General features: G+C 35.1%; 1 protein-coding gene across 10 annotated transcripts in view; it reads right to left on the bottom strand.

The window, feature by feature from the left end:
- LOC148955263 (CUGBP Elav-like family member 1) overlaps positions 1-27,090 on the bottom strand; it is a 291,118-nt gene that overhangs the window by 126,280 nt on the left and 137,748 nt on the right. For 9 of the 10 annotated variants that reach the window (XR_016142940.1, XR_016142941.1, XR_016142939.1 and 6 more), the window contains one exon: positions 15,417-15,499. Coding sequence is in view for 7 of the 10 variants with exons in the window: in XM_089101246.1 (XP_088957372.1) it covers positions 15,417-15,499 (83 nt within the window). In the remaining 3 variants the exon portion in view is untranslated. Of the gene's footprint in view, positions 1-718; positions 999-15,416; positions 15,500-27,090 lie in introns of those variants that run through there. The other variant, XM_089101264.1, reaches the window with a different exon arrangement.

The raw sequence follows: 27,090 nt of genomic DNA, 5'->3' as shown, positions 1-27,090 counted from the left end.
GTTAGTACATGTGTAATCAGCGTCAATTGATGCCTTACTACTAACATCGTAGCAGCCTAGCATATTTTTTCATATGGACCTTAACATATTTAAGCCAGGCTATTCAAAAAGAGTAAGGGGGCGACTGGCGCAAGTTGTGCCAGACATCGTTCAACTGAAAGTAACTTGCCGCTGATATTTTTTGTGATGATCCTTCTTGGGGGTTGTCAGCTGTTAGGGAGAAGGGTTAGATTTCCCCCAGTGCCAATAGCGCTGGGAATGCAACTAACCTAATGCAATTAGTTTTGTTTCTGATTCTCATAACAAAATGCAAGGTTTAAATGATATTCGTATTTATTAATATTTTTTTTTGCTTACTGGTCTTAATTCAAAGCCGATAGAAACACACCAGTTTAAGGTATAAACCTGACATTGACAAAGAAGTATTTAAGAATTTGTTTTAGAGTGGAGGGCATACATTGGAAAAAAAGAATTATATGTAACATACAAGAAACTATAGAAAAATTCTGAAGGCCTTGAAAGTTTGGAAGGGGGCACAAGGGCCCGTTGAATCCCATCTGTGTGCCTTGGCTTAAGTCTGGGAAATCAGATTCTTATATGAGGTTACACCAATGAACTGTTCTTAAAACCTTATGTTTTGAAATTCTAAATGTTATAAACATTGTCTCTTGACTTTGAAGCCCTACTTTGAGATTGACCTGGATAAAAAAAAACTCACATTCTCCCTTGCATAACAGTTAGGCATAACATATCCTGGAAAGTATACTAAGTCCTGCTTTGTTAGTCCTGTTGGAAAATTTAATGCATGAATAGCAGAATCATCTTGCATAATTTCTTCTTTCACGTGCTCCATCAAATACACCAGTGGCTTTATTAAAAAATAAAGCAGCTAAGACTGAACCAAGTTTGCCACGTCTTATTTCAAAACTTTGAAATGTATTTGATGTATGAAGAACAATATACTGTTCAGTTTAAACAAACTACTTCTTTCACATATAATGTAATAGCTAACAACACAACCAATACTGTCCTTAAGAAGACTAGCTAATTATGAAACAGGAAAGAGCTTGAAAACTCCAATTTGGAATTCAATTCACATCTTAAATTGAAGCGGATCATAAGTAATAATCTGTATTTTAGATCAAGAGTAAGCCGTAATCAAATAATTCTATTCATAAACAATATCATTCTGAAACCCGGAAAATCAAGTGCTTGCCTTATTTTTTATTTCTCAAAATATTTTTCGGAGAAATGCGAAGAAAGATATAGAAGCCAAAAATGAGTAAAAATGAAACAGTACAAGAATTCAAACCAGAAACGACAAAACAATGAAGTAGATTCAAGAGTAAAACATTGGATAAAAAGGAACTACTGCAAATAAGAAGTTAACATGAAACAAATAAAAACACAAAGTTATGTTCGTTTTCTTTTCATTTATTCGTTCATATTAAATTCCGTTCGTTTTAAGTTTGACTTGTTGTGTGGCTTTATTTCTCCCCGTTTTCAGTTTCAATACATCGCTCTTTACCTTTCAATAAAAACAAATTTTGTTCTGATTTCTGCTGGCTTCTTAATACGAATAGTTTTATGCGCAATGTAGAAATGTTTGTAAAGTTGAATTGCAATTTCAATTTTAAGCAATGTTTAAATATTCAGTCAAAATTTTCGGTCAGACGTAGTTTCGTACAATAGTTTTGGTTAACATTAAAAACTATACAGGTGTGGGCGGGGGTCATGATTTTTCATTGTGCGGAATCAAAATACGGATGCTGAATCCACCTTGCTTTCCATCGTGTCCATACCCTTGAATAGTAGATTTCATCTCCTTGAAGGAGACAAAACTTGGTTCTTGAAAGATGTATTTATTTATCTTGATTTATCGCCTACGATTGGCAAAATTTGCAGTAGTTTGCCTGGGAAGCAGGGGTGAATCCAGAATATTTTTTAGGGGGATAAGTAGGTTGATCCGATAAAAAAAAATTTCGGGGGGGGGGGGCGCAAAATAGGTTGATCCGAAAAACTTGCGTTAGGAGCAAGTTTAATTAACGCAAACTTGGGTTAATTAAGTAAATTCCACTACTTTAGACTACGCTAGGGGGGGCACGCCCACCTCGCCCCCCTGGATCCGCCACTGCTGGGAATTGAACAAAAATAAATATAAGGTCACTGATCAATGCACCCCAGGCACTGTTAGAAATAAAGGTATCAGTGATTGGCGAATCCTCGTTTTTTAAAACATTGAAGCCTGCTAGTGGCTGGAGGATAGAAGCCTCTAGAGAACTTATTTTTTTCTGCAATTTTGTTTAAAAACGTTGATTTTATGTATTATTGTAAATGTGCATTTTTTTTAATCAGGGCATGTCTAGACAAGACCGTATCCAGGGGGGGAGATTGAACATATTAAATAAACTTTCCGACTATTAAAAACACAAATACATAATAAACAAATGTTAAATTTTTTCGAAACCCCCCTACAAAAAATAGCCCTCCCCCGTTCAAAAATCCTAGATAGGCGCTTCTAGGTCATTCATAAAAAGGTATTGCTCTATTGTCTGAATAAAATAAAATAAAATTTCTTTTCATAAAATAATTTCTATTTTCTTACGAGTTCTTTCTGTAAACTAAATTTTTTTTAGCATCTCAACAACAAAAATCATTTTTGTTGATAAATGCAAATTGGATTATTATCCCTATTTTCTGTGAAAACCATTTTATATTTTAAGAAAAAGGATATTTAACAATTGCAGATATATCAATATATAAGGGAAGTTCTTGGCATTGAGGGAAGGGTTTGCTGAAGGAATGACATAATCTTTAAAAGTGATGAAACTTGCTTTAAATTTAGTAGACAGGTGCCTAATCGTAAACAAGTTTCTTCGGGGAAAGTTAACTTTCCCCAAGAAATTTAGGATCACTGCATTTACAGTCCAAGGAGTGTTTGTCTTCAAAGTTTCTTAGTTAGGAGCACTGTATATAAATAATAGACAGTAAGATCATTCCCTATCTCGACTATTATACAAAGCCGGCGCGAGATGCACATGCTCCGGAGAACGTATAAATATAAGCGACATTAGATTTTTTCACGGGTCAATAAGTCAGATTTCTTTTAAATGTGAAACTTGGCTTCACCTTTGTAACACTGAATTTCACAGAAGCTAATTTTAAATTCATTCATTCCAATACATATATAAAAATCGATAATTCGTAGTGCAATGTTATTACTAGATGTTTTAGAAATTACAAGTAGCTTTTGAAGTCTCTATTATGGATTTTTGACGTATGCTCTAGTTCATTTGCAATATTAGTACTGTTCTCGGTCCTGTTTCACTGATAGTTTAACTTATTTTTGGGTTGCTTTTAAGGGTTCTTTTACACGACCAACGAGGAGGCGCTTCTTTTCAATTAGCTCTATGGTGCGGTGAGAAATCCAGGATCGTTTTTTCTGGTTGGTGTGGCCAAGGACATTTTTGGCTGCATTTTCAGTCGCAGCTTTTATCTCTGCCCATTTTTGGTCAACGTCAGGAAATTGGTTCAGGACAACATATCGTTGCTGAGCTTCAACTCAAACTCAGTTTTGAGTCCTGAACAACTTAATTTGGACACGTCAAAGTGGTTTTCTTTTTTCTGTCCCCTTTCTCTGCTTCGACGATGACGGACTCTACATACAGATAGTGATCTGACCCGTTTAACGACCCCGTATCAGCTCTTGCGTATACTCTGGCATGTAAGCAGGAACTTATTCATCGCTTGCTCGCTAGGATGTGATCAATATGAGCTTATGTTCTGCCGTTGTTCGAGTGCCATGTAGGCTAACGAGATGCTTTTCATGTGTTCAGAGAGATTGTTAGAGGCACCGAGATGGCTGTACCTGGCTAGTTGCAGAAGCCTTTCTCCATTAATGCATCTGTCACCAACAGTGTAGGGCCTAGTTATTGTAGCTGCATGAGGGTCTGCTCTGCCAAGTCAAGCGTTGTAATCTCCGGTGAAGAAGAGCATATGTCGCCTTGGTGTCTTGTCAATTGTCCTTTTGAGGTCGTAATAGAACTCTTCTTTGAGCGCATCACTGTTCTCCTTTGCTGGAGCATTTACGGGGATGACGATTATGTGGTTTATGAGGCTTCTGAGTCTGATTCTCCCGATACGAGACGCAACTGACTCCAAGGTCACCACACTAGTTGCAGTGGGAGCATCTACAAAGAATCCATCTCCGTGCTGGCCTGAACCATCAATGGAGCCCGAGTTACAAAACTGGAATGAATAAATATTGTTGATGGTCAGCCTTTTGGACTAAAGTTCATTCGTTCGTGTTTAAGACACGCAACAAATGTTGAATCTATACTTCAAGAGTCCCCATGGAAGGAGTAACTGCGTGGATTCAATCTTGCAGCTTTGCCTGCATTGATGGGATCAACCAACGATACAAATATTTAAAGGATTTTACCAGAAGGTACTTTAAACTTTACACTACTTTACAAGCAGTTTGGTTTTGTAACTACAGATGTCAATGATGCCTATTGTTTCATATTTCATGTTAAGCTAATTGTTTCATGTTAAGCTAATTAGCTATCTTTAACGCAAATATTGATCTTGTATGAGTTGACAAATAAGGCTCGTGAATATATCAATTTTATCTTAAGATCCTAAGCCTTAATTGATAGGTTACAAATATAGATCTCGACCACATAGAGCAAAGGATATGGATTGTTTGGTCCCCGGAATTTCCCTGAAAGTAAGTGCAATTATAAAAATATCCCGAACAACTACCAATCACCTCTAACTTTTCAAGACTCAGCTAATGTATCAAACAGTTCGTGGTAACGAACTGTAAGTAAGGAGCGACCCTGCTCAATAGTAATCGACACTCTAAAAACCGGGATTTTGATACCAACAGATACATCAAAAGAATCAGATTTTAATGCTGATTTCAAATATATGAGTTTCATCAAGTTAAATCCTACACATCAAAAGTTACGCGCCTGAGAAAATTTGGCTGATTTTCCAAATGAGGGGAAACTTGACTTGACTTATATCAAATCCGGCCTTTGTGGCTGTATTGGGGCTTCTTCTCTTCTCACTAGTCGTTGAATATGGCGAAGGTATTCGGTTCTATCTGGTGCAAGACGCAGGAGTTGGGTGAGGTTCTGGCCATTGAAGTTGTCGTACCATCTCTTGCGTGGTCGGCCACGAGGTCGTGTGCCATCTACCCGTCCTTCAAACGTGATTTTGGGGAGTTGATTTGATGACAATTGTTGAGTATTACCAAGCCAGCGGAGTTGGTGACTTCTGATTCGGTCCATGATAGTGTATGAGCAGTGGAGGAGTTTACTGAGGCGTTCATCGGATACTCGGTCGATGTAGGTGATCCCTGCTATGCGACGAAGACATTTTGTTTCAAATGCGGTGATTCGCCTTTCGTCATCAGCTTTAATTGACCATGTTTTACTTGCATACATAGCAATGGGGATTATGAGAGAGTCAAAGAGCCGGACCTTCAATGATTTTGATAGTAATTTACTTTTCTTAAGTGATGATAGGCTCTTGAAGCTGCTGGTTGCAAGGCCCAGTCTACACCTAGTCGATTTTGAGCGATCGTTGTTAGAGGTTAAAAGACTGCCAAGGTAGACAAAAGGTTCTGCATTTTCAATTTGCTCTCCTTTTATGGTTAGCTGTATGGCTCTGGGCGCAAAGTCTCTGGATACCCGCATGACTTTTGTTTTTGTTGTGTTGACAACCATCCCAAAAGGCTTCGGTTGCTGACACTATCTCGTTTAGGTCTGTTTGGAAGATATGTTCATGACTGTTAATTTTCACGATGTCGTCTGCGTACGCTAATTTGTCGACAAGTTTCCTTCCAATGGATGCACCGTCTGTGGTTTTAGTAAGTGATAAAGCTGCATTTAGAGACAGATTAAATAGATAAGGGGATAGGAGGCAAACATTAGAACACCTGCTGACGTCCGGAACTCTTCAGTCAATCCCTCAGGCGTCTGAACCTGGCTACAGAAGTTCAAATACATATCTAAAAGGGGGAAAGACCCCCTAAATGTTATAGAACGAAAAATTCAAATCACACAATCAGATTCAGCGTATCAGAGAGCCCTACTGTAGAGGTTTCAAGCTCCTATCTGCAAAAATGTGGAATTTGTATTTTTTTGCCAGAAGAAAGATCACGGGTGCGTGTTTATTTTTTATTTATTTTTTTCCCAGGGGTGATCATATCGATCCAGTGGTCCTAGAATATCGTGGGAGGGCTCATTGGAACGGAAATTAAAAGTTCTAGTGCCCTTTTTAACTGACAAAAAATGGAGGGCAACTAGGCCCCCTCTCACGCTAATTTTTTCAGAAAATACCCGATCAAAATTTTGAGATAGCTATTTTGTTCAGCATGGTCGAAAATATGATAACTATGTCTTTTAGGATGACTTAATACCCCAAACTCCCCGGGGAGAGGGCTGAAAGTTATGAACTTAACCCAATGTTAAAATATAGTATTGGTTATTGGGAAGTATACAGACGTTTTCAGGGGAGATTTTTTCTGGTAGTTGGGGAGGGGAGGGGGTTGTCAGGGGTTATGCGAGAGGATCTTTCCATGGAGGAAGTTGCCATGGGGGAAGGGACATTGCCATGAAGGGGGTTCTGGATTTCCCAGCATTATTTAAGAAAAGATCAGAAACTAAATCAAAAGAAAACAAGTTTCTAAACTGAAAGTAAGGAACAACATCAAAACTTAAAACGGACAGAAAATATTACGTATATGATTGGGTTCGCCCCTTAGTCAATACCTCGCTCTTTAAGCCAAAGATTTTTTAGTACTTCCATAAGAGCTATTTATTCTAATTAACGGCCTTTGTGACTAAGGTGTCATTTTTAGAGAATTGGAACAAAATTCGAACTTTATCGTAAAGAGGGAGGCTTTGACTAGGGGGCAAACCCCCTAGCATACGTATTAATTAATATATAAATATAGAAGTTCGTTAAGTAAGTTACGTATATTTATTAGTAATAAAAACGTTCGTAAATAAAATTAAACAACTTTCGAGAAAGCCATTTAACGAAATAAAAGTAAAATTAATATGCAAATTTTATTTTAATTAATCATGTACGGTGAGCCAAAATCAAAACCTGCATTCAAAAACGTTCAAAAATTAATAAAAAAAACAATTTTTTTTAACTGAAAGTAAAGGGCGACGTTAAAACTTAAAACGAATAGAAATTATTCCGTATATGAAAGGGGCTGTCCCCTCCTCAAAGCCTCGCTCTTTACGCTAAAGTTTGACATTCTCACAACTCTATTTTTTTAATAAAAAAACTATATATACAGAATAATTTCTGTTCGTTTTAAGTTTTAACGTCGCTCCTTACTTTCAGTTAAAAATTTTTTTTTTTTTTATTTAATTACTCACAGAAAACAAATTTAGTTCCATCATTAAATTCATATTCTTCATTGATCCAGTTAATTGTTCTTTATAATTTTTTTATTTACATGTTTGCTATGGATAAAATATTACGCCTTTTCGAAACTAATGTGCTTTTGGGATTTTAAATATGCATGGCCCGTGAGCCTATGATGGATTGCACTAAAAAACCCTTCAAAGTGGGTTTTAGCTATTTACCTAGATAGGCGAAATAGAAGATGAGGAATTTACCATGAATCTTTTAAACAGAATTTTCATGCTTCGTTACCTCATCGTCTAAAATAAGTAAAATAAACATCGTGTTTAGTGGTAAAACTACGGGAGCTGTCAGTCCTCGGGCTCGTAAAGTGACATAAATGACAACAACCATGTTCTTAAATCTTTCTTCTTTTGTATTGAAGCATCCTCTGAGAGGTCTTGATTAATTAGCTACATGAATAATTGAGTGAGTATTAAAAACTTAATGATACTCGGAGTTTGGTATGTTTAAGGCGTAACTTCCCGACTTTCTTTGGAAACATACCAGACATTTTCAGTTTCTGAAATTTTACTAATAAAATGAATGTCAAGCTCTGGAGAAAAGAAAAAGAAGCAAATCAATGCAGTTTATTCCACTAATTATTAGATTTGAGTAGCCCATCTCTATTACAAACACGTCCATAAGAGGAAACTCTCCGAGTAATATTTAGTTCGTATTCCACTCAGAAAATAACATGGGCAGCCTAAACAAGTTACGCTCCGCAAGCTGGAAAGGAAAATTACTGCCAAGAACCAACGAGGAATTCTAATTTCAGGTGAGAATTTAACAATATGTTAGGCGCTCTCTCATGACGAAACATGTACGAGTACGTTTAACTTCTAAGACGTTGCAGGTTTTTATCGTCGTACGATTATGTCAAAATGTACGTGCATTACTTTAACTTTACCTCTGAAAATGTGAGAAAAAAGATTCGAGGAATAGTTGCATTTTTGAATTTTAGGCGTTACATGCAGCTGAAGTGCATCAAGAACGCCATAGCTACATAAAACAGAAATTTCAGAGAGGTCAAAAAGGCTAGAAGTATTGTTTAATCAAAGCAGAAAGCACATTCAAACATTAGAGGGTTATATTTTAGTTGAAGCCAAAACACAAAAATATTTTATAAGAAAACAGAGAAAAGGGTTTGACTTCATTTTTACGATGGAGACAAAAAGTAGGTTTGTAATGTATGTATCTGCATGTCGGCACGAAAAGGAAAGTAACAATATGAGTGTTTATTTGATCCAAGCCCTGAACTTTTTTTCTTTCGAATGAAAGTTTTATTACTAGAAATATTTTGAAGCGTTGTTTGGAAACTTTTTATTTGCTATGGAGACCCAATGTATTTTCTTTTCTTTCAGAAGCTTAATTTTAAAGTAGTTCTAAAACGTCGCATCCCAATAGATAGAATGCTTGCTCAGTACATCAAGCGTGTGTAACAGAAGGTTCACTATATTACATCACTTACATTGTTAAAGCGTTGGATAAGGATCGATAGGGGCAAAGAATGCTAAGAACAAATCTATAAGCTCTTCGTTTATAATGTATATATGTTACCGTGGATGTCCGAAAATTGGTGAATGTCAACACTCACTGGGGAATGTCCGAAATACCTTTTTTCTCCTTGGATTTAGTCAGAAATGCCGGTCAACTTTTTCAATTTAATGCAAGGTCTAATGATGACAGGTTAGGTTTGATTAGGCTTGGTCGGGTTAGCCTAGGTTAAGTTTTTGAACCATTTCTGACATTTTTAATCAAATTTAATCTAACCTAACCGAACTAAACTAACATAATCTAACCTAACTTTAACTTTTACCGTCATAGCTTGCATAATACAGAAAATGCTGACTCGCAAAGCTAATTGAGTCCAAGCAGAGTTAACAGAATTTCGGACATTCACCGGTGAATGTCTGCATTAGCTAGATTTTGGACATTCACGGTAACATATATATATATATATATATATATATATATATATATATATATATATATATATATATATATATATATATATATATATATATATATATATATATATATATATATATATATATATATATATATATATATATATATATATATATATATATATATATATATATATATATATATATATATATATATATTGGTGCTCCTTCCGAAATTGTGTCCCTCAAGTCTGTGAATGTGCCTGGTACAATCCATTATTTCCTGTGCTCTTTTTTGCAAATTTGAAAAATTCAGAAACGTTACAGCAATAAAATTTTTTATTCAAAATAAAATTTGTCTTAGAAGTAAAATATTATCTTCTTTTAGATGTAAAATCTTCGAAAAAAATTTTTATTGCGAAAACAAGTTTACATAAATTTCGAAAAAGAGCTTGAAACTCTCGAAAAAGGCGTCGGAAACCCTAAATAAAACCTGAAACCCCCTACTATTTTCTGCCGCTTTCTGACATTTTATGCCATCAAACATCAAATCAAGCAAAATGTATCAAGCAAACATCTTAATAGCAAAATGTAATTTTGAAAACAAACTTATGGGAGTTTCGAAAAATATCAAGAAACCCTTGAAATGGCGTCGGACCGAAACAAAGAGTACGCCGCTGGAATCATCATTACCGAAAACTCCATACCAGAAAATAGAACCCACCTTGATTAACAAGGAAAATCAGATTTTCGTGTGGGTAGCAATAATGTGTCCTCTTTCTTTATTGTTTTTTTTCTTTTTCTTCGCCGCTAGCGGGCCGCTGGAACATCATAGAGAGCTGTTTAAGAGCTCAATTGAAAGGAATTCGTCGATATCTTACTATTAAATTGAAAAAAAGGTTTTCAACTGAAAGTAGGGAGCAACATTAAAACTAAAAACGAACAGAAATATTAGTAGATATGATTTTAATAGTTAAGTTAAATTTGTGTTGCTGTATATATATATTTATATATATATATATATATATATATATATATATATATATATATATATATATATATATATATATATATATATATATATATATATATATATATATATATATATATATATATATATATATATATATATATATATATATATATATATATATATATCCTGTATATGAAGATGTTACCCCCTCTTCCATACCTTGCTCTTTACTCAAGGTTCTTAGCACTTTAACAAAAACTTCCTATTCTAATCAAACGGCCCCTGTGATTTAGGAGTCGTTGTTAAAAAATTGGGACAAACAGTCAAACTTTAGCGTAAAGAACAAGGTATTATGGAAGGGTCAACCCCTAAATACGTGGAATAATTTATGATCATTTTGAGTTTGTATGTTGCTCCTTACTTTCAGTTGAAAAAACCTGATTTCTTTCATTTAATTTTTTCTTGTTTTTCAAATAATGCTGGTAAATCTGACTGACCCTCCATGAATAATTCCCTCCCCTGACGGAAAACTCCGTGGAAAGTTCTTTCCACGTAAAATAAAACCTCCCCTCCCCCCGTAAAATTCCCTCCGGATGATTCCACCTTCGCTGAACCCCCCCCCCCCCGTAAAATGTCTTGTGTACAATTCAGACTGAAAAATTCTCGTTAACATACGCTACTTTAATTTGAAAAAGATTTTTGATTCTAATTGTTTTTACGATCACTCCAGAAATCCCCCATTCCGTCGAATTTTTTCTTAGAAATCATAACTCGCTGAAAATTTCCCCCGGGAAATTGCCTCTGAACATCTCCACATGCAAAATTGAGTTGGTAAAGAGAAATTTAAGCAAAAAAAAAAGAAATTCCTACAGAAATTCTGTCAAATCCCCCCAGTGTAAAATTTCCCCTGGAAATTTCACCCCTGGAAATTTCCCTCCTCATGGAAACTCCCCCCAAGCACAAAACACTCCCGGAAAATGTCTGTATACTTTCCAATAAAAATTACTATACGTAAACAATGGACAATTTCATAACCTACAGCCCTTTCCCCGCGAGCTATGGGGGCCCATGTTATCCCCAAAGGCATAGCTATTGGATCTGTCAACTATATTGAACAACATTTTATCTCAAAATTTTGATCGGACGACTTCGGAGAAAAAAGGGGTGTGGGAGGGGGGTTAGCTACCCTCAAGTCTTTTCGGTCACTTAAAAAGGGCACTAGAAATCTTAATTTCCGTTCGAATGCACCCTCTCCCGATTTTCTAGGACCATTAGTTCAATACGATCACCCCTGGGGACAAAAAACAAAAAAAAACATGCATTTATGATCTTTCTTTTGGCAAAAAAACAGAACTCCCAATTTTGGATATAGGAGCTTGAAACTTCTACGATAGGGTTCTTTGATTTGCTGAATCTGATGGTGTGATTTTTAATAAAAGTCCTTGACTTTTAAGGCCCCTCCCCTTTTTCGAAATTAGGCAAATTTTCTCATGCTCGTGGCTTTTTATGGGTAAAACTAAACTTGATGAATCTTATATATTTGGAATCAGTACAATAATTAAATTCTTTTTACGTTATCTATTTATATAAGAATTCTGACTTTTAGAGTTTCGGTTACTATTTAGGCGACTCGGTCCTTTCTTACAGTTTGTTTCCACGAACTGTTAGATAAGATATGAGTGTAATCTCAGCCTTAACTGTGCTGAAAATCAAATTTCTATGTGAGGATACGACACACAATTACTGGAGTGGCCACGATTAAGATATGGTATTGTTTGCGTTACTAGGGGGTTTGGGAGGGGCTGCACCCCCTTGTAATGAGATCTAAAAATACTGATAAGCACAGTCTGCCGAGTGAAAGCTATGGACCACAGTACGGGGTTGTATTATGGAATCAATTAAAAAAAAAGTTTACAGGAAGCAGCTGAAATTTCTTAGAATATACATTTGCGATTTATCTAACTTAACTAAAAGGATAATTATTATTGGTGCTATTTTTATTATTGTTGTAAGGTTTACTGTGAATGTTTAAAAAATAAATTAAAAAGGACAAAAATAAATCTAAAAATATGTTTTTTCTATGGAATTAAAGAGCGAAGTTGAAACTTGGACGAACCATTGCTTCACATATTACGCAAATTATATACACCAAAGTAGTTTAAAGAAACTGACTCGTAATATTTGCAAATATTCGTTGAATTCTCAAAAATAGCACTTTACAGAAAACTGAGCTTCATTGACGTTTTTCAGAGAATTATAGTTATATTCTAAAAGTTAACGATATCATGTACTAGTACCTGCAGCAGGACCAGATATTTTCAGCCTCACCTGGGATCTGAAATTCAGACGTTCCGTGGGAATTTGTTTAACCGTAAACTCCCCAGACTCACAGAGGCCGAGCTTGCGGAGCTACACAACTGACGCAGCTGCTTATGAATTTTTCTGCTCCTACGGGAGCATCTTGTTGCTTTTGTTTTGTTTGTTTTTCTTCTGGGGGAGGGGTCACAATTGTGTTTTCAATCAAGCGAATTTTTTTAGAGTTGTACAGAAATTGGAAAATATTACGAGTCAGTTTCTTTAAGCTAGTTTTATAAACATATCTTGCGCAATATGTGAAGCAATAATTATTGTTCGTTTTAAGTTACAACTTTGCTATTTACTTCCGTAAAAAAACTTTTACTTTTAATCAATAAGTTTCAAAGTGCGTTAAGCTTCGTTTTTATAATCAAAGTCACTGTTATAGTGACAATTGATGACGTGTTTGTCAAGTTGAAGATGCCAGCATAATAAGAAGAACATAATTTAGAAACAGCCGACATAAGGAAAATATTTAGAAATACAAAAGATAACAGAAAAAGATGTTTTTGTTCAAAATTAAGACACATTTTTGTCAAATTTCGTGACAGTTTTTTCTTTTCTTCCCTTTCTTTTGCTTGATGTTCTCATTGCAAGATCTTTAACATGTGTCTTCGTGATTTTTATTTCATTCTGTGTTCAAATTTGCTTGATTATGCTTGTAGAGGTATTTTTGGATTGGGTCACGGTATTTTTGACCTCTGAAAAGTCTGTAGTTTGGAATTATCCTCTGGTTAATTAAAATGGGGTTTACCAACTTGGCCTTTTAGTGCCTTATATCTCGAAAGCAATCCATAAGCAAAGAGGTGATTTGTCTTCAAGTTTATGTCTAATTACATTTTATGATGCTATGGTTTACTATGACAATAACTATTACTCAGTTTCCAACGAAATGTGTTCTCAATTGCTGTAATTTTTTCCGCTGCCAGAAATTATTTTATTCTTAAGATTTTAACAAAATGGATAGTAATCAACTTGAAACACTTCGAAGTTTTAAGGAATGAATAGGAAAGCGCCCATGTTCAAACTTTATTATTAACAAACCTAAGAGGAAACTTGTATTTTGAAAAGGCGATTAAATGCTTTGAAAGTTGAGTCCTCACAACTTGAAAACTTCGATTCGTCAGTTTAATTCATTGAATAGCTAGTGGGAGGGGGTTGAAACTCAATCTTACTCTTTAAGTTGTTTTTTGAATTTTGCTGAATTGTTGACTGCTGGCTGTGTGAGAAATCAGTCTAAGATAATTTCTTAAACCACATTGGCCTGCCATAATGCAAAAAAGGAAACGATCAAAAATGCGGTTTTTAAGGCCAAAAGAGAACATTGAATAAACAAACAAAGTGAATATTTCGAGAGGACAACCGCCGTACTGAAGAAAAGAGGCGGTTGTCCTCTTAAAACATTCGCTTTATTTGTTATTTCAGCATTCTCGCTTGGCCTTAAAAAACCCGATTTTTGATCGTTTCCTTTTTTTTTAATCAGTCTCTTTACGATCTGAAAAAGAAACTCAGGAATGCAAATATAGCCATTGAATTTCCCCTGCAACAGTAAAAAATCAACGTTTATTACTAGAGGTTTATCTCAAAAAGCAAAACCCGGAAAAAACAAAGACTTTTCGCTATAATATATTACAAAAACAAGTAGGCTACACTGTAATTTGAATTTTTTTTAAATTAAAAACTATCTTAGAGTCATTTTTCGGCGATGAATATTGCACTACTACATTTAAATTGACGAAAAATTATTTTCCATGGCAAGCCATTTTAGAATTTCTCAAAACTGGCCGATAGTCATTTTTTCATTCCAAATTCAAGCTTTTGCTACTAGTACTTTCAGGATAGCATTAAAATTGATCAAACAGTTCGTGGTAACGAACTGTACGTAAGGATCGATGCGGCTCAATAGGAACCGAAACTAAAAAAAAAGAATTTTGATAAAAATTAAATTACAAAAATAAGTTTTCTCAACTGAAAGTAAGAGCAACATTAAAATTCGAAACGAACAGAAATTATTCCGTATTTGAAGGGATTTTCCCCCTCCTCAATACACTGCTCTTTATGCTAAAGTTTGATTGTTTGACTCAGTTTTTAAAGAACGACTCCTGAAACACAAGGGATGTTTAATTAGAATAGGAAGCTTTTTTTTAAGTGCTAAAAACTTTAGAGTGAAGAGCAAGGTATTGAGGAAATGGATTCCCCCTTCATATACGGAATAATTTCTGTTCGTTTTGAGTTTTAGTATTGTTCCTTATTTTCATTTGAAGAAACTTATTTTTTTTTTTATTTAATTACATTAAGAACTATCAGCAGGCGTAATAAACTTTAGGGGACAGAGTGAGAGCAGGGACATCATTTTTTTTTAAGGATCTGACAAAGAGGCTATAGAAAGAGGCTCTTTAATAAAGAGGCTCTTTAACAAAGATTGTCTGAAAAAAGAGGAGGGTTTTAGCTCACAAGAAACACCTAAGCCCACTCCCTGAATTTATGGATACCTTCTCTTTGGTTCTTGAATAGTCTTGTGTAATATCAACATAAAATGATAAGAGGAGTCAATTGCCAATTGCAATAAGCCGTCTTTTGAATTGCGAGAAAATTAATGCATAAGAGCAAAGAATTAAGCACTAAAATTGTAATGAAGGATGAATTTATTTCTTTAAAACAGCATGTCCTTTAGAAATAAATTGTTTAGTTCTATAGTCGATCTCTGGTTTTCTCTGTTTTACCCACAAAAATAAATATGAACTTACCCCCTGTAAAGTCCTCACATTATGTAACGCATTTTGAGCTTCTAAGGCATCTTTCCTCTTGTAAAATGTGACAAAACAACATCCTAAAATGCAAAATAAAAGTAAAAACCAATCAAATGACACAAAAGCATGACATCAAAATAGTATTGCACGTACCAACTTTGAACCCATGGGCCCATGTTCGCCCCCCAATGAAATATCGATATTTAAAATTTCCCCATTAATTTATTATATATTCCAAATAATTCATCTGTTACATTCATTTCTTCAAATGATCCAACACTTCTATGGCCCTATTTTTAAATTTTATGCAGTGGATATTCTGAAACGGTGAACGCATGGGACATCCTGACATCTCTGCTCTCTGAAAATTAACTTTAAATAATAGGTATACATACACTATGGTTTAGCGATAGAAGTTTTTAGTGAGAAATGATGCACAATCTGTTTTGGCCGCTAAAATCAGAATATTTTGAGTTATAATAACTTCTTTCTGCCAAAGTTCAATTGAACTTTGAGGTCAGCATAAGCTGACCTCAATGAGAAGTTTATATCCCCGCCCCCTCCCATTCACCTCAAGAGGTGAAGCTAAACAAAACTACACATAGAATAATTTAATAATGTCATTTTAATAAAAATTACTTGCCCTTTAGGGTTGTTCCCCTTTTTCTCAAATTGAGCACATTTCCTCAGGCTCGAAACTTTTGTCGGGTAAGTTAAACTTGCAATAAGAAGGGAGCTGTCATCCCGCAGCACCTGTATTCTGGTTTACTCTTGGGCATACAAGCAAATTTGGGCCTAAAAATGCACTTTTGGAGCATCAGGTACGCCCCCAACCCCCCACCTATGCAATGATCCACCAATGGGCTTCTTCCAAAACTAATGATACACAATTATAAACCACAGCACATAACTGTACCAAACATCAAGTGAATCAGCTTAGTTAAATGAAGCTTTAAATAGATGCTTAAAAATGTCTATAATGTTTGTTAAATGTCTAATCATGTAATAAAGTTTAAATAAATGTCTATATTAACCGTTTATTTTATATCACTTAGTTTTTCGACACTTTTAATCGATTGGCTTGTTTCAAAATTTTCAATCGGTAGCAATTGGCTCTCCTTTGGGTAAAATTTAAGTCTTGCGCCACGAAATGGCAGAAAATTAAGCTTTTAAGTTACTTTTGGATACTTAAAAAGGTTAATTTTTAAGTAACCTTTAAAAAGGGTAACTTTTTAAAAAATACATTTTAATTTCCCTTTGAATGAGCTACCTCCTGGTTTTCAAGGACTATTGGTTGAATACGATCACTCCCGAAAAAAGTAAACAAGCAAATAAACGCATTCGTAATCTTCCTTCTCGAAAAAAAAGTAAATTCCACATTTTCATAGATGGGAGCTAAAAACCCTTAAAACATGATTCTCTGATGACAGTTCATGAAATTTTTACATTTGAAATCACCGTAAAAAGCTGATTCTTTTGATGTATATATTGTTATCCAAACTCTGTTTTTAGAGTTTCAGTTACTATTAGCCCAGATCGCTTTTTGCTTATATTTTGTTACCACGAACTGTTTAATATGGAAAGGCCAAACTTTAACACTAAGTGAGGGTTAGTGATAGGACGGAAACCACCCCCATATTTTGAATGATTTTCTTTCGTTTTGAGTTGTTTTGGCGTTTCTTGCTTTCATTTGAATAAACTTGTTATCTAATTTAATTTCTATTCGTTTTTAGTTTAATCTGCTTTTATTTTAACCTCATATAAAGGGTACTTCAGGGAGTATGCATTCAGAATAAGATTTTTTTCGTATTTCATTCTTCCTCATGGACTTACTTGACTTATGTTCGATCCATCCTTGAAGGTCGTTTTGGGCCTCTTCTTTAACCAGTGATATGCCTCCTGTAGGTGCTTCTGTTGTCGGCCAGGCGGAGGAGTTTTGGCAGGTTGTAAAGTGAAAAGTTTTCTTTCCATCTCTTCGGAAGGTGAGCTCTGGGGCGAGAACCGTGTACTCGTCCATCGAAGGCTATCTTCGGGAGACGAGTGCTAGCCATGCGTTGGGTATGTCCAAGCCATTTGAGTTGTTGTAGTTTTATTTTGTCCAGTATTGTGAATTTGACTTTCAGATTATGGAGAAGCTTGGAGTTGGGGATTCTGTCGTGGTAGGTGATAACAGCAATGCGTCGTAGGGATTTGGTTTCAAAGGCAGCTAGGCGACATTGATTGTCTGTTTTAAGTGTCCAGGATTCACAGGCATAGATGGCGATCGGAATAATGAGGGAGTAGAAGAATCTCGTTTTAGGTCTATGTCATCGGCATATGCTAGTTTGTCTATCACCACTCCTCCGACAAGGGCGCCGGGTGGGTTGTCTATGGCTGAAAGGGCTGCAGATAGGAAGAGATTTAAAAGCTCCGGTGATAGTAGGCAACCTTGAAGCACTCCGGTAGAGGTTTTGAAGCTCTCGGTAAGTCCTTCTCCAGTCATGACACGGCTTCTGAACTGCTTATACATATCTTAGATCAGCGAGATCAGGTTGGATGGGATGCCAAAGTGAGAAGGATATGCCATAGACCTTCTCTCAATATGAGATCGAAAAACCTTCTTCCTTATTGGAGTAGTTATATTGACTGCTTTCTCATTATGCCATTTTGCGTGAACCCACGCCAAATCTTAAATCTCCTCTGATCATAAAATGACACTAAAACTGCAATATCCCTTCTAAAGAGCCCTCTTCCAATAATATGCGATGATTAGATCGATCTGGGCATCCCTTGTGATCATAGTTTTCGGGAGGTATATTGAAGAGGAGAGCATAGAGTCTACCAATTATGCAAGACCATTGTTTGGTTCTAGGCGTTTACCCCCCCCCCCCCCGGCGATTACCCCCTCCCCAGGAAAACACCCCCGTGGAAAATACCCCCAGGAAAATATCCCCCTGAAAATATACCCCGCGGAAAATACCCTCCCCCCGCGGAAAATACCCCCGGTAAATACCCTCCTGGAAAATACCCCTCCCCCGTGGAAAATAAGACTTTCCAAATTTGAGAATTTTATTTGAGTTTTATTTTTGTATTTCCTTAGGGGGAAAGAATTTTGGTACTTGTGTATTATGCGCCACTCACTCAAGTTTACGCTGTATAAAAGTTGAGAACTAACTGGTTTCTTCGTTAGTTTTTTTTCAGCTTAGCGCGAGACAAGATAAAGACAAGTGACAGAATATGTGGGAAATATATAATTTGGGCTATATGTTTGCACCTAAAGAGGGGAAAGGGTAAAGTATTTGGACAGTTTGAAGTAAGAAAACAATTTTTTCTAGGTATATGACTATTAAAAATTACAGATGAATAGCGAGGTATCTAGAAATTGTGTTAACTAACTAAAAAAAAAAAAAAAAAAAAAAAAAAAAAAAATCCCATTATAAAGTAGGCTAAATGTAATGTTTCATTTAAGTGTTTTTTCCAAGTTTTAAGTGTTTTTTTTTTCAAGGACCGTTTTTTCAACTATTAAGTACTATTATTTGGTTAATGTAGTGTTTCATTTAAGTGTTTTATTATGATCGCTGATCAAAGTTTATGTTATTTTTGCCTTTAATTTATGTTATTTGACTGTGTTCATGGCCGTATGTTTGGCTTTAAAACACACTTATCTATCTATCTATCTAATATGTAGAATAATTTTACCAAACACATTTTGCATGCTGACCCGCTTTACTTTACCCTCCCCCCTAATGTGCAAATCTATAGCCCAAATTTATTTCTAAAGTAACGAAGAAACTAACGAAAAAACCGGTGTGTTCTCGAATTTTACACAGCGTAAGCTTGAGTGAGTGGCACATAATACACAAGTACCAAAATTTCTTCTCCCTACGGAAAAAAAAAAACTCAAATAAAATTCTCAAATTTGGAAAGCCTTATTTTCCATGGGGGGGGGGGGGTATTTTCCAGGGGGGGGGGGGTATTTTCCGGGTATATATTTGCTAAAGACGGGGGGTACAGTATTTGGACAGTTTGAAGTTAGAAAACAATTCTTTCTAGGTATGACCACTAAAAAATGACAGAAGAATAGCGAGGTATCTGGAAATTTTGTTAACTAAAAAAAAAAAAAAAAATCCCAGTATAAAGTAAATGTAATGTTTTATTACATTACCCTCCCCCCCTAATGTGCAAATCTATAGCCTAAATTTATTTCTAAAGTAACGAAGAAACTAACGAAAAAAGGGATGTGTTCTCGAATTTCACGCAGCGTAAACTTGAGTGAGTGGCGCATAATACACAAGTACCAGAATTCCTTCCCCCTACGGAAAAAAAACTCACAAAATTCTCAAATTTGGAAAGCCTTATTTTCCACGGGAAAGATATTTTACCCGGGGGGAGTATTTTCCAGGGGGGGGGGAGGGGTATTTTCCAAGGGGGATATTTTCCGGGGGGGGGTATTTTCCGTAGGGGTATTCTCAGTGGGGGGGTATTTTCCGGGGGATATTTTCCACGGGGGTGTATTTTCTGGGCGGGAGGGGGGGTAATCGCCGGGAGGGGGGGGTGGTAATCGCCGGGGGGGGGGGGGTAAACGTCGGCCACCATCTGTACCCAATGGTCAATTCTAAATGTTACAATATGATCTATTTTATTCCAAAATGTTCATCAATGACGCTTTAGACCTTTTATGTGTCTTTTGCATAATATGTTTATTTGCAAGGAAAAAAAGTCCTTCGAGTCCAAACTTTTATGTTGGATAAAATATTTGGTACTTTCCCATTATGTGGACACCTATAAAAGTCAAGTTTGGTTAATGCTAATGAAATAAAATAAAATGGAATGAATATATAATAGTTTATAAACAAATTTGGGCTATATATTTGCACATTAGGGGGGGGGTGGGGGTAAAGCAGAGCATATATTAAATACGTAACCTAACCTAGGCACCTTTTTCTCCACCTAAATCCCAAAAAAACAACAGTTTAAATATTGTAAATTCAATGAGAAACCACGCTCTTTGATCAATTTTTTAGATAACAATTACCCGCTTTACGAGTCTCCATCACTGCATTCATTCGACTGTCTACAGCCGAGGTGTCCACATAATGGGAAAGTACCAAATCTTTTTGCAGTCCAAACTTCAAAAGGTGTAACATTTTCACCTTTCTCATGCAAATCACTGATAAGCTTTTTCATTTGAAATTAATCAACTGCATAAGCTGGGCCCGTTTCTTGAAATTTCTTTGAAAGAACTTATGATCAGCATAAGTTTTGATCAAGCTTACAAGAAACAAGGATACTGTCCTTTGACGATTTATTTTAAAATCCTTTTATACTAAACGAGCAACTTTTTATAACTTTAGGAGCTTGCCCCCGGCCTCTACAGGCTGCACTAACTTAAGAGATACACTTTTTTTTATATTTTGGCCTTTTTTATTAAATAGACTATTACACGGCACCATTTTTGGTGGTGAGGCGTCGTCCTTGGTGAAGGACCTGAAAAGGGGCGTCTAAGGGGGTCTAATTTCCCATCGACCACTTTCAGGCTTTAAAATTAGTACCAGAACTGGAGATTTCCGTTTGACTGAGACCTTTCCTAAAATTCTATAGCCACTGGTTCGACACAATAACCCCTGGAGAAAAAGAAAAGAAAAAGAAATAAAGAGACCCGAACATAAAATGGAATTTATTTTGAAACATCTAATGCTTCAGAAGAAGCGCTTTTAGATTTCCGGTTATAACTTGCACAAGTTACACTTTACTTAACCATGTGAAAAATCAGTAAAATATCTCGTGAGTTACGGTTGAAACTTCTCAAAATTAAATATAACAATGTTGAAAAGTTCAATGGAAGTCGAGCTACTGTCTCATTGCTAAATGAATAAAAGAGTAGTGATTGAATGCTGTCCTTCCAAACATTGAACTCATGTCAAGTAAGATCTGTTTTTCTAAGGAATGTTCCAGAAACAATAAACGTCGTGTGGCTTGTTTAGCTCTTAGTTATTTAGATTATCGACATAGCAGGATGAGAGTAAATGAATCAGGGAAGTCGATGATAAACTTCCGGGTGGTCAGTTTTGGATCTCTTCCACTTTCACCCGATAAAAAAAGGTTTTATTTTCATGAGTGAATAATTTGGAGATTTATCATTTGCGAAATCAATCAAATTATCATCAGATAAATGCACAGATTGACTAAATCTGCTGGTTGTGATCATGCTGTTCTGATTATTGGGACGAAAAAACGTCCGCTTTTTTTATTATTAAACAAAAAAACAAGTTTTTTTTCAACTATAAGTATGGAGCGAAGATTAAAACTTAAAAAGTTTAAGGTTGCCCCCTCCTCTTCACGCTGAAGTTTTTTCGTACTTTTAAAAAAAATTTGATTCTAATTAAACAGCCCTTGTGTTTCAAGACTCGTTCTTACAGAAATTGGACACAAATTCAAATTTCAGCGTAAAGAGAGGATTATTGACAGCACCACCCTGATCATTTTCAAATAATGCCGGGAAACCCAACTCCCCTCCATGGAAAACTCCCCCAAGAAAATTCCTCCATGGAAAAATACCCACGTGTAGAATCCCCCCGAGAAATTTTCCCCTGACAATTCCATCCTCGCTGAAAGTTCCCCCCAAAAAATTTCTTGCGGAAGATTCCATCTGAAAAATTCTCCTTCGCATACTTTTATTTGGAAAAATGCTTATTTTTCATTTAATTTCTGATTGTTTTTCAAATCATGCCGGAAATCCCCTCCGTGGAAATTTCCCCCGGAAATCTCCCCCCCCCCCAATGGAAAGTTTCATCCGGGGTATATCCCCCATGAAGAATTTCTACTATAGAAAATTCCCCCATGTAAAATATCTCCCGCAGAAAATCACTTCACGGAAAAATCACCAAGACAATTCCCAAAGAACATCTCTATATTTAAAATTTATTCGCCAATGAATAAGTAGGACTAATAAAAAGAATTTCCTATAGGAAGTCTGGCAAACCCCCCTCCCCCTGTTTAATATCCTCTGGAAAGTTTACACCGGAAACCTCCCTCCCACGGAAAATTCTCCGTGTAGGAAAATCCTCCAGCACAAATTCCCCACCCAAAAAATTTCTGTATGATTCCTCATGACAAATAATATATATAGACAAAGGACAAGTTTCATAACTTACGGCTCTTTTTCTGGGAGCTGTAGTAGGCCTTGTTATCCCCAAAGGCATAGTTACTGTACCATTCAACTATCTTAACAAAATAGCTATCTCAAAATTTTGATCGGACGACTTTAGGTAAAAAGGTTCGTGGGAGGGAGCTAGTTGCCCTCTATTCTTTCTAGTCACTTAGAAAGGGCACTAAAAATTTTAATTTCCGCTCGAATTAGCCCCCTCCCGATCTTTTAGGACCATTTGTTGTAACATAACCTCTATTGTAGCCAGATGTTATGAAGTGGTTTATGTTGCCCGTAGCTGTAGTGAAGTTAGTTGATTATTGGTAACCGTGGGTGGCTGCATAGTTGCAAACAAGGCCGACTAAAATAGCTATAAGGAGGAGAATAACCTGCTGAGTCTTACATAAAGGAAGAATGAGGTTCGTTATTGCTTAATTTTATTGGTTCTAAGAATACAACGAGAAGACGTCCAAATGGACCTTAAATTAGAAGTGGTGCCTTTGTAAAATTAATTTTTTTTTTTTTTATTATTGGATCTTTCATCATCGGTATCATTTTCAAATTGTTTGCTTCGTTACACCTCGACTTATCCTTCGTCATTATGAAATACATATCGCCGAACCTTTTTTTTTTTTTTTAACAAAGTTATGGTAAGGCACTGATAATCTTATCTATTTCAAAATCCCAAACCCAATCATCATCGCTATCTTTTTCAATTTTGACATCTAATTCTCGCTATCCAGGTTGATCTTCTATATAAATAACTGCTACGCTGGAAACTCAACGATCTTTTTTATGCTATCCATAAAATCATATAAGAAAATACTTTTGTGATGCCATATATGATGTCATAAGAATGTACTAACTTTACTGCTTGTGATGTACTAACATAGTACTGACGTCAATTGAAAAAAAAATTAAGGTTCTTGAAGATTTTTCAAACATATTTATATATATTTTAACAAGAGATTACAACAATTCAAAAACCAAAAGAAAACCAAAAGTTTGAAGCTTAATAGATATCGTTGTTAGATATCGGACTTTCTTTAATAATCAAATATCAAACAATTTGTGGTAACGAACTGTAAGTAAGGAGCGACCCGGCTTAGTAGTAGCCGAAACTCTAGAAAACAAAATTTTGATACAAATAGATACATCAAAAGAATCAAATTCATATTCTGATTTCAAATATATAAGTTTCATCAAGTTTAGTCGTACCGATCAAAAGTTACGCGCCTGAGAAAATTCACTTTATTTTCGAAAAAAGGGGGACACACCCACCAAAAGCCACAGAACTTTAATGAAAATCCCACCATCAGATTCAGCGTATCAGAGAACCCTACTATAGAAGTTTCAAGCTCCTATCTGGAAAAAAGTGGAATTTTGTATTTTTTGCCAGAAGGAAGATCTTAGAAGCGTATTTATTTGTTTTTTTCCCAGGGGTGATTTTATCGAACCAGTGGTCCTAGAATATTGCGGGAGTGCTCATTCGAACGGAAATTGAAAGTTCTAGTGTTCTTTTTAAGTGACAAAAAAATGGAGAGCAACTAGGCCCCCTCCCACGCTCTTTTTTCCCCCAAAGTCATCCGATCAAAATTTTGAGATATCCATTTTGTTTAGCATGGTTGAATAATATAATAAATATGTCTTTGAGGATGGCTTAATCCCCCACAGTCCCCGGGGGAAGGTCTGCAAGTTATGAACTTTGCCCAATGTTTACATATAGTATTGGTTATTCAGAAGTATACAGACATTTTCAGGGGGGATTTTTTTTTTGGTAGTTTGGGGTGGGTTGGGTCGGGTGTTACGTGGGAGGAACTTTCCATGGAGGAAGTTTTTATGGGGGAAGGACATTGCTATGAAGGGGGCACCGGATTTCCCAGCACTATTTAAAAAAAACGATCAGAAATTAAGTAATAAAAAAAACTATTTTTTCAACTGAAAGTAAGGAGCACCATCAAAATTTAAAACGAACACAAATTAATACGAATATGATTGGGTTCGCCCCCTACTCATTACCTCGCTCATTTTTTTTTGTACTTTCATCAGAGCTATTTATTCTAATTAACGGCCTTTGTGATTAAGGGGTCATTCTTAAAGAATTGGAACAAAGTTTAGACTTAGCGTAAAGAGCGAGGTATTCACTAGGGGGCGAACCCCCTAATATACGCAATAAAGATATATGAATATAGAAGTTCGTTACGTAAGTTAATTCGTAAGTTACGTCAGAACAAAATTTCGAGACAGCCATTTAGCCAAAAAAAAAGTAAAATTAACATGCAAATTGCGTTTTAATTATTATTGTACGGTGAGCCAAAATAAAAGCTGTACTAACTCAAAAACGTTCAGAAATTAAATAAAAAAGAGTTTTTTAACTGAAAATAAGGAGCGACATTAAAACTTAAGCGAACAGAAATTGCTCCGTATATGAAAGGGACTGCCCCCTCCTCAACGCCTCACCCTTTACGCTAAAGTTTGACCCTTCCTGACAAATTTGCTTTTTAAAACAATAAAAAACTTTAGCGTAAAGAGCCAGGGGTTGAGGAGGGGGCAGCCCCTTTCATATACGGAATAATTTCTGTTCGTTTTAAGTTTTAATGTTTTAAGTTTAATGTTTTAAGTTTTAATATATATATATATATATATATATATATATATATATATATATATATAAAAATATATATATATATATATATATATATATATATATATATATATATATATATATATATATATATATATATATATATATATATATATATATATATATATATATATATATATATATATATATATATATATATATATATATATATATATATATATATATTACACACAAAAGCGAACGTTCTTAGGACAAGTAGTTTCTGAGAACAATAGCTTATGAGACAATATGCTGATGAACCTTCTGAGAAACAAGACCCCTACAAACAGTTTGATCAAGCAAGGTTCAAAAACCTTATTGTTATAATTCATTTTCAGGTACATGCTCAGGATTTTGATTGGAGAAGGGCATGCTTACCATCTTTAGTAACTTAAGTAAGCTCAACCAAATTTAACTGTAGAAATAGTTATTTTGATACCTTTTCCATTCAAATATGAAAATAGTATTTTCTATCACATAGATCGCAGCCTCCCCTCCCCAGAGTTTGAACTTGTCTTACATTATTTATGCAAAAAAGATTTGTTCCGTCGGCGCTTTAACGTTTTATTTGTTGTTGGTGTTATTTTTTTTTTTTTGTTTTTTTTACAGACTTTATAATTCCCAAGAACTCTGGAATCTTTTTTATTTGTTTCAAAATTGCCCTGCTAATTAATTTGAACAGACGATTCATCTTGGCAAGCCTCTTATTAAACAAAGAAAGCTATTTGAAAAATTGGACTTCTTAGTAATTTATTTTCTTAGTAATTTATTTTCTATTTTCCATATTTACTTGCTGATACAAAAAATCAAATTGACAATATTTTCCTTATTTTGAAAGCCTCCATGAAAAACTCCATAGACTATAGAAAATTAGAATTTTAATAAAGAGCGCTTCGATGAACAGTCAATATTACTTTTATTCTCTCCTTCCGAAAAGCCTAAATCGCATAATAGCATTATAACGTAATATATATATATATATATATATACATATATATATATATATATATATATATATATATATATATATATATATATATATATATATATATATATATATATATATAATAACCTCAGTAGTTTCAGACAAATAAGAGTGAACAACAGGAAATTTGTTTCTATGTTGGAGGACGGGGTTATTGAACCCGTTCATTTTTATTATGTATATCAGAAGCCCACTCAGGATGAAAAATTATAGGCCTTCTTTCACCGTCAAATAGTTAACTAATAATATTAGCACCCAGTTTTCTATTAGCCCGTAGAAACGAAACTGTTAGTTAACAAAAATTGGTAGCTAGTAATTCTAAGAAACGTATCCATTGGGCGGGAAAAAAAAAAAAAAAAAAAAAAAAAAAAAAATTGCAAAATTGAAAAATTTTCAAGAAAAAAAATTCTATGAATAAGTTTGTAAGAAATCAACAAAAAAATCGTTAACTTAGAAATAATAGCTGTTATGGAGTCTCTTTAAATATTCATAGCTTGGAAGCTGGTCATTCTGCTTATTTGTCGTCCTTTCCTAACTTGCCATCCCTGAAAGGAGCCAAGGGGTTCCTTTCACCCTCTTTTCAATTATTAACAAAATTCTTAGTAAGTCAAAGAATTTTATACATTGGAAAAATGAATATAGCGACTTTTTTCTGATTCTACGGAAATCAGCATTTTTGACAAATTGTTTAGCTCTTGACATTAACGCTCAAGAACTTCGATAGGACGGGCTTAGTCTCTTGTTTTGCCTTTTGGTAGTTAGAAGCTTTCAGGAGAGATTCTAGAGGATTTTTAAAAGAGGCTTTATAGATTAAGCCTTACTGTTTATGACGGCATGTGCCGAGTTCTATCTTCAAGTTAATAGCAGTTTTCCAGTTCAAGCAACAAAAATTTAATTTAGAGGATAGCTTCCAAAT

The sequence above is a fragment of the Artemia sp. Qi Xiang Cuo genome, chromosome 2 (genome assembly GCF_049724085.1).
Source record: "Artemia sp. Qi Xiang Cuo chromosome 2, ASM4972408v1, whole genome shotgun sequence".
Classification (NCBI taxonomy): Eukaryota; Metazoa; Arthropoda; class Branchiopoda; order Anostraca; family Artemiidae; genus Artemia; species Artemia sp. Qi Xiang Cuo.
The sequence above is the reverse complement of the archived record's forward strand: the minus strand, read 5'-3'. Positions and strand labels throughout refer to the sequence as shown.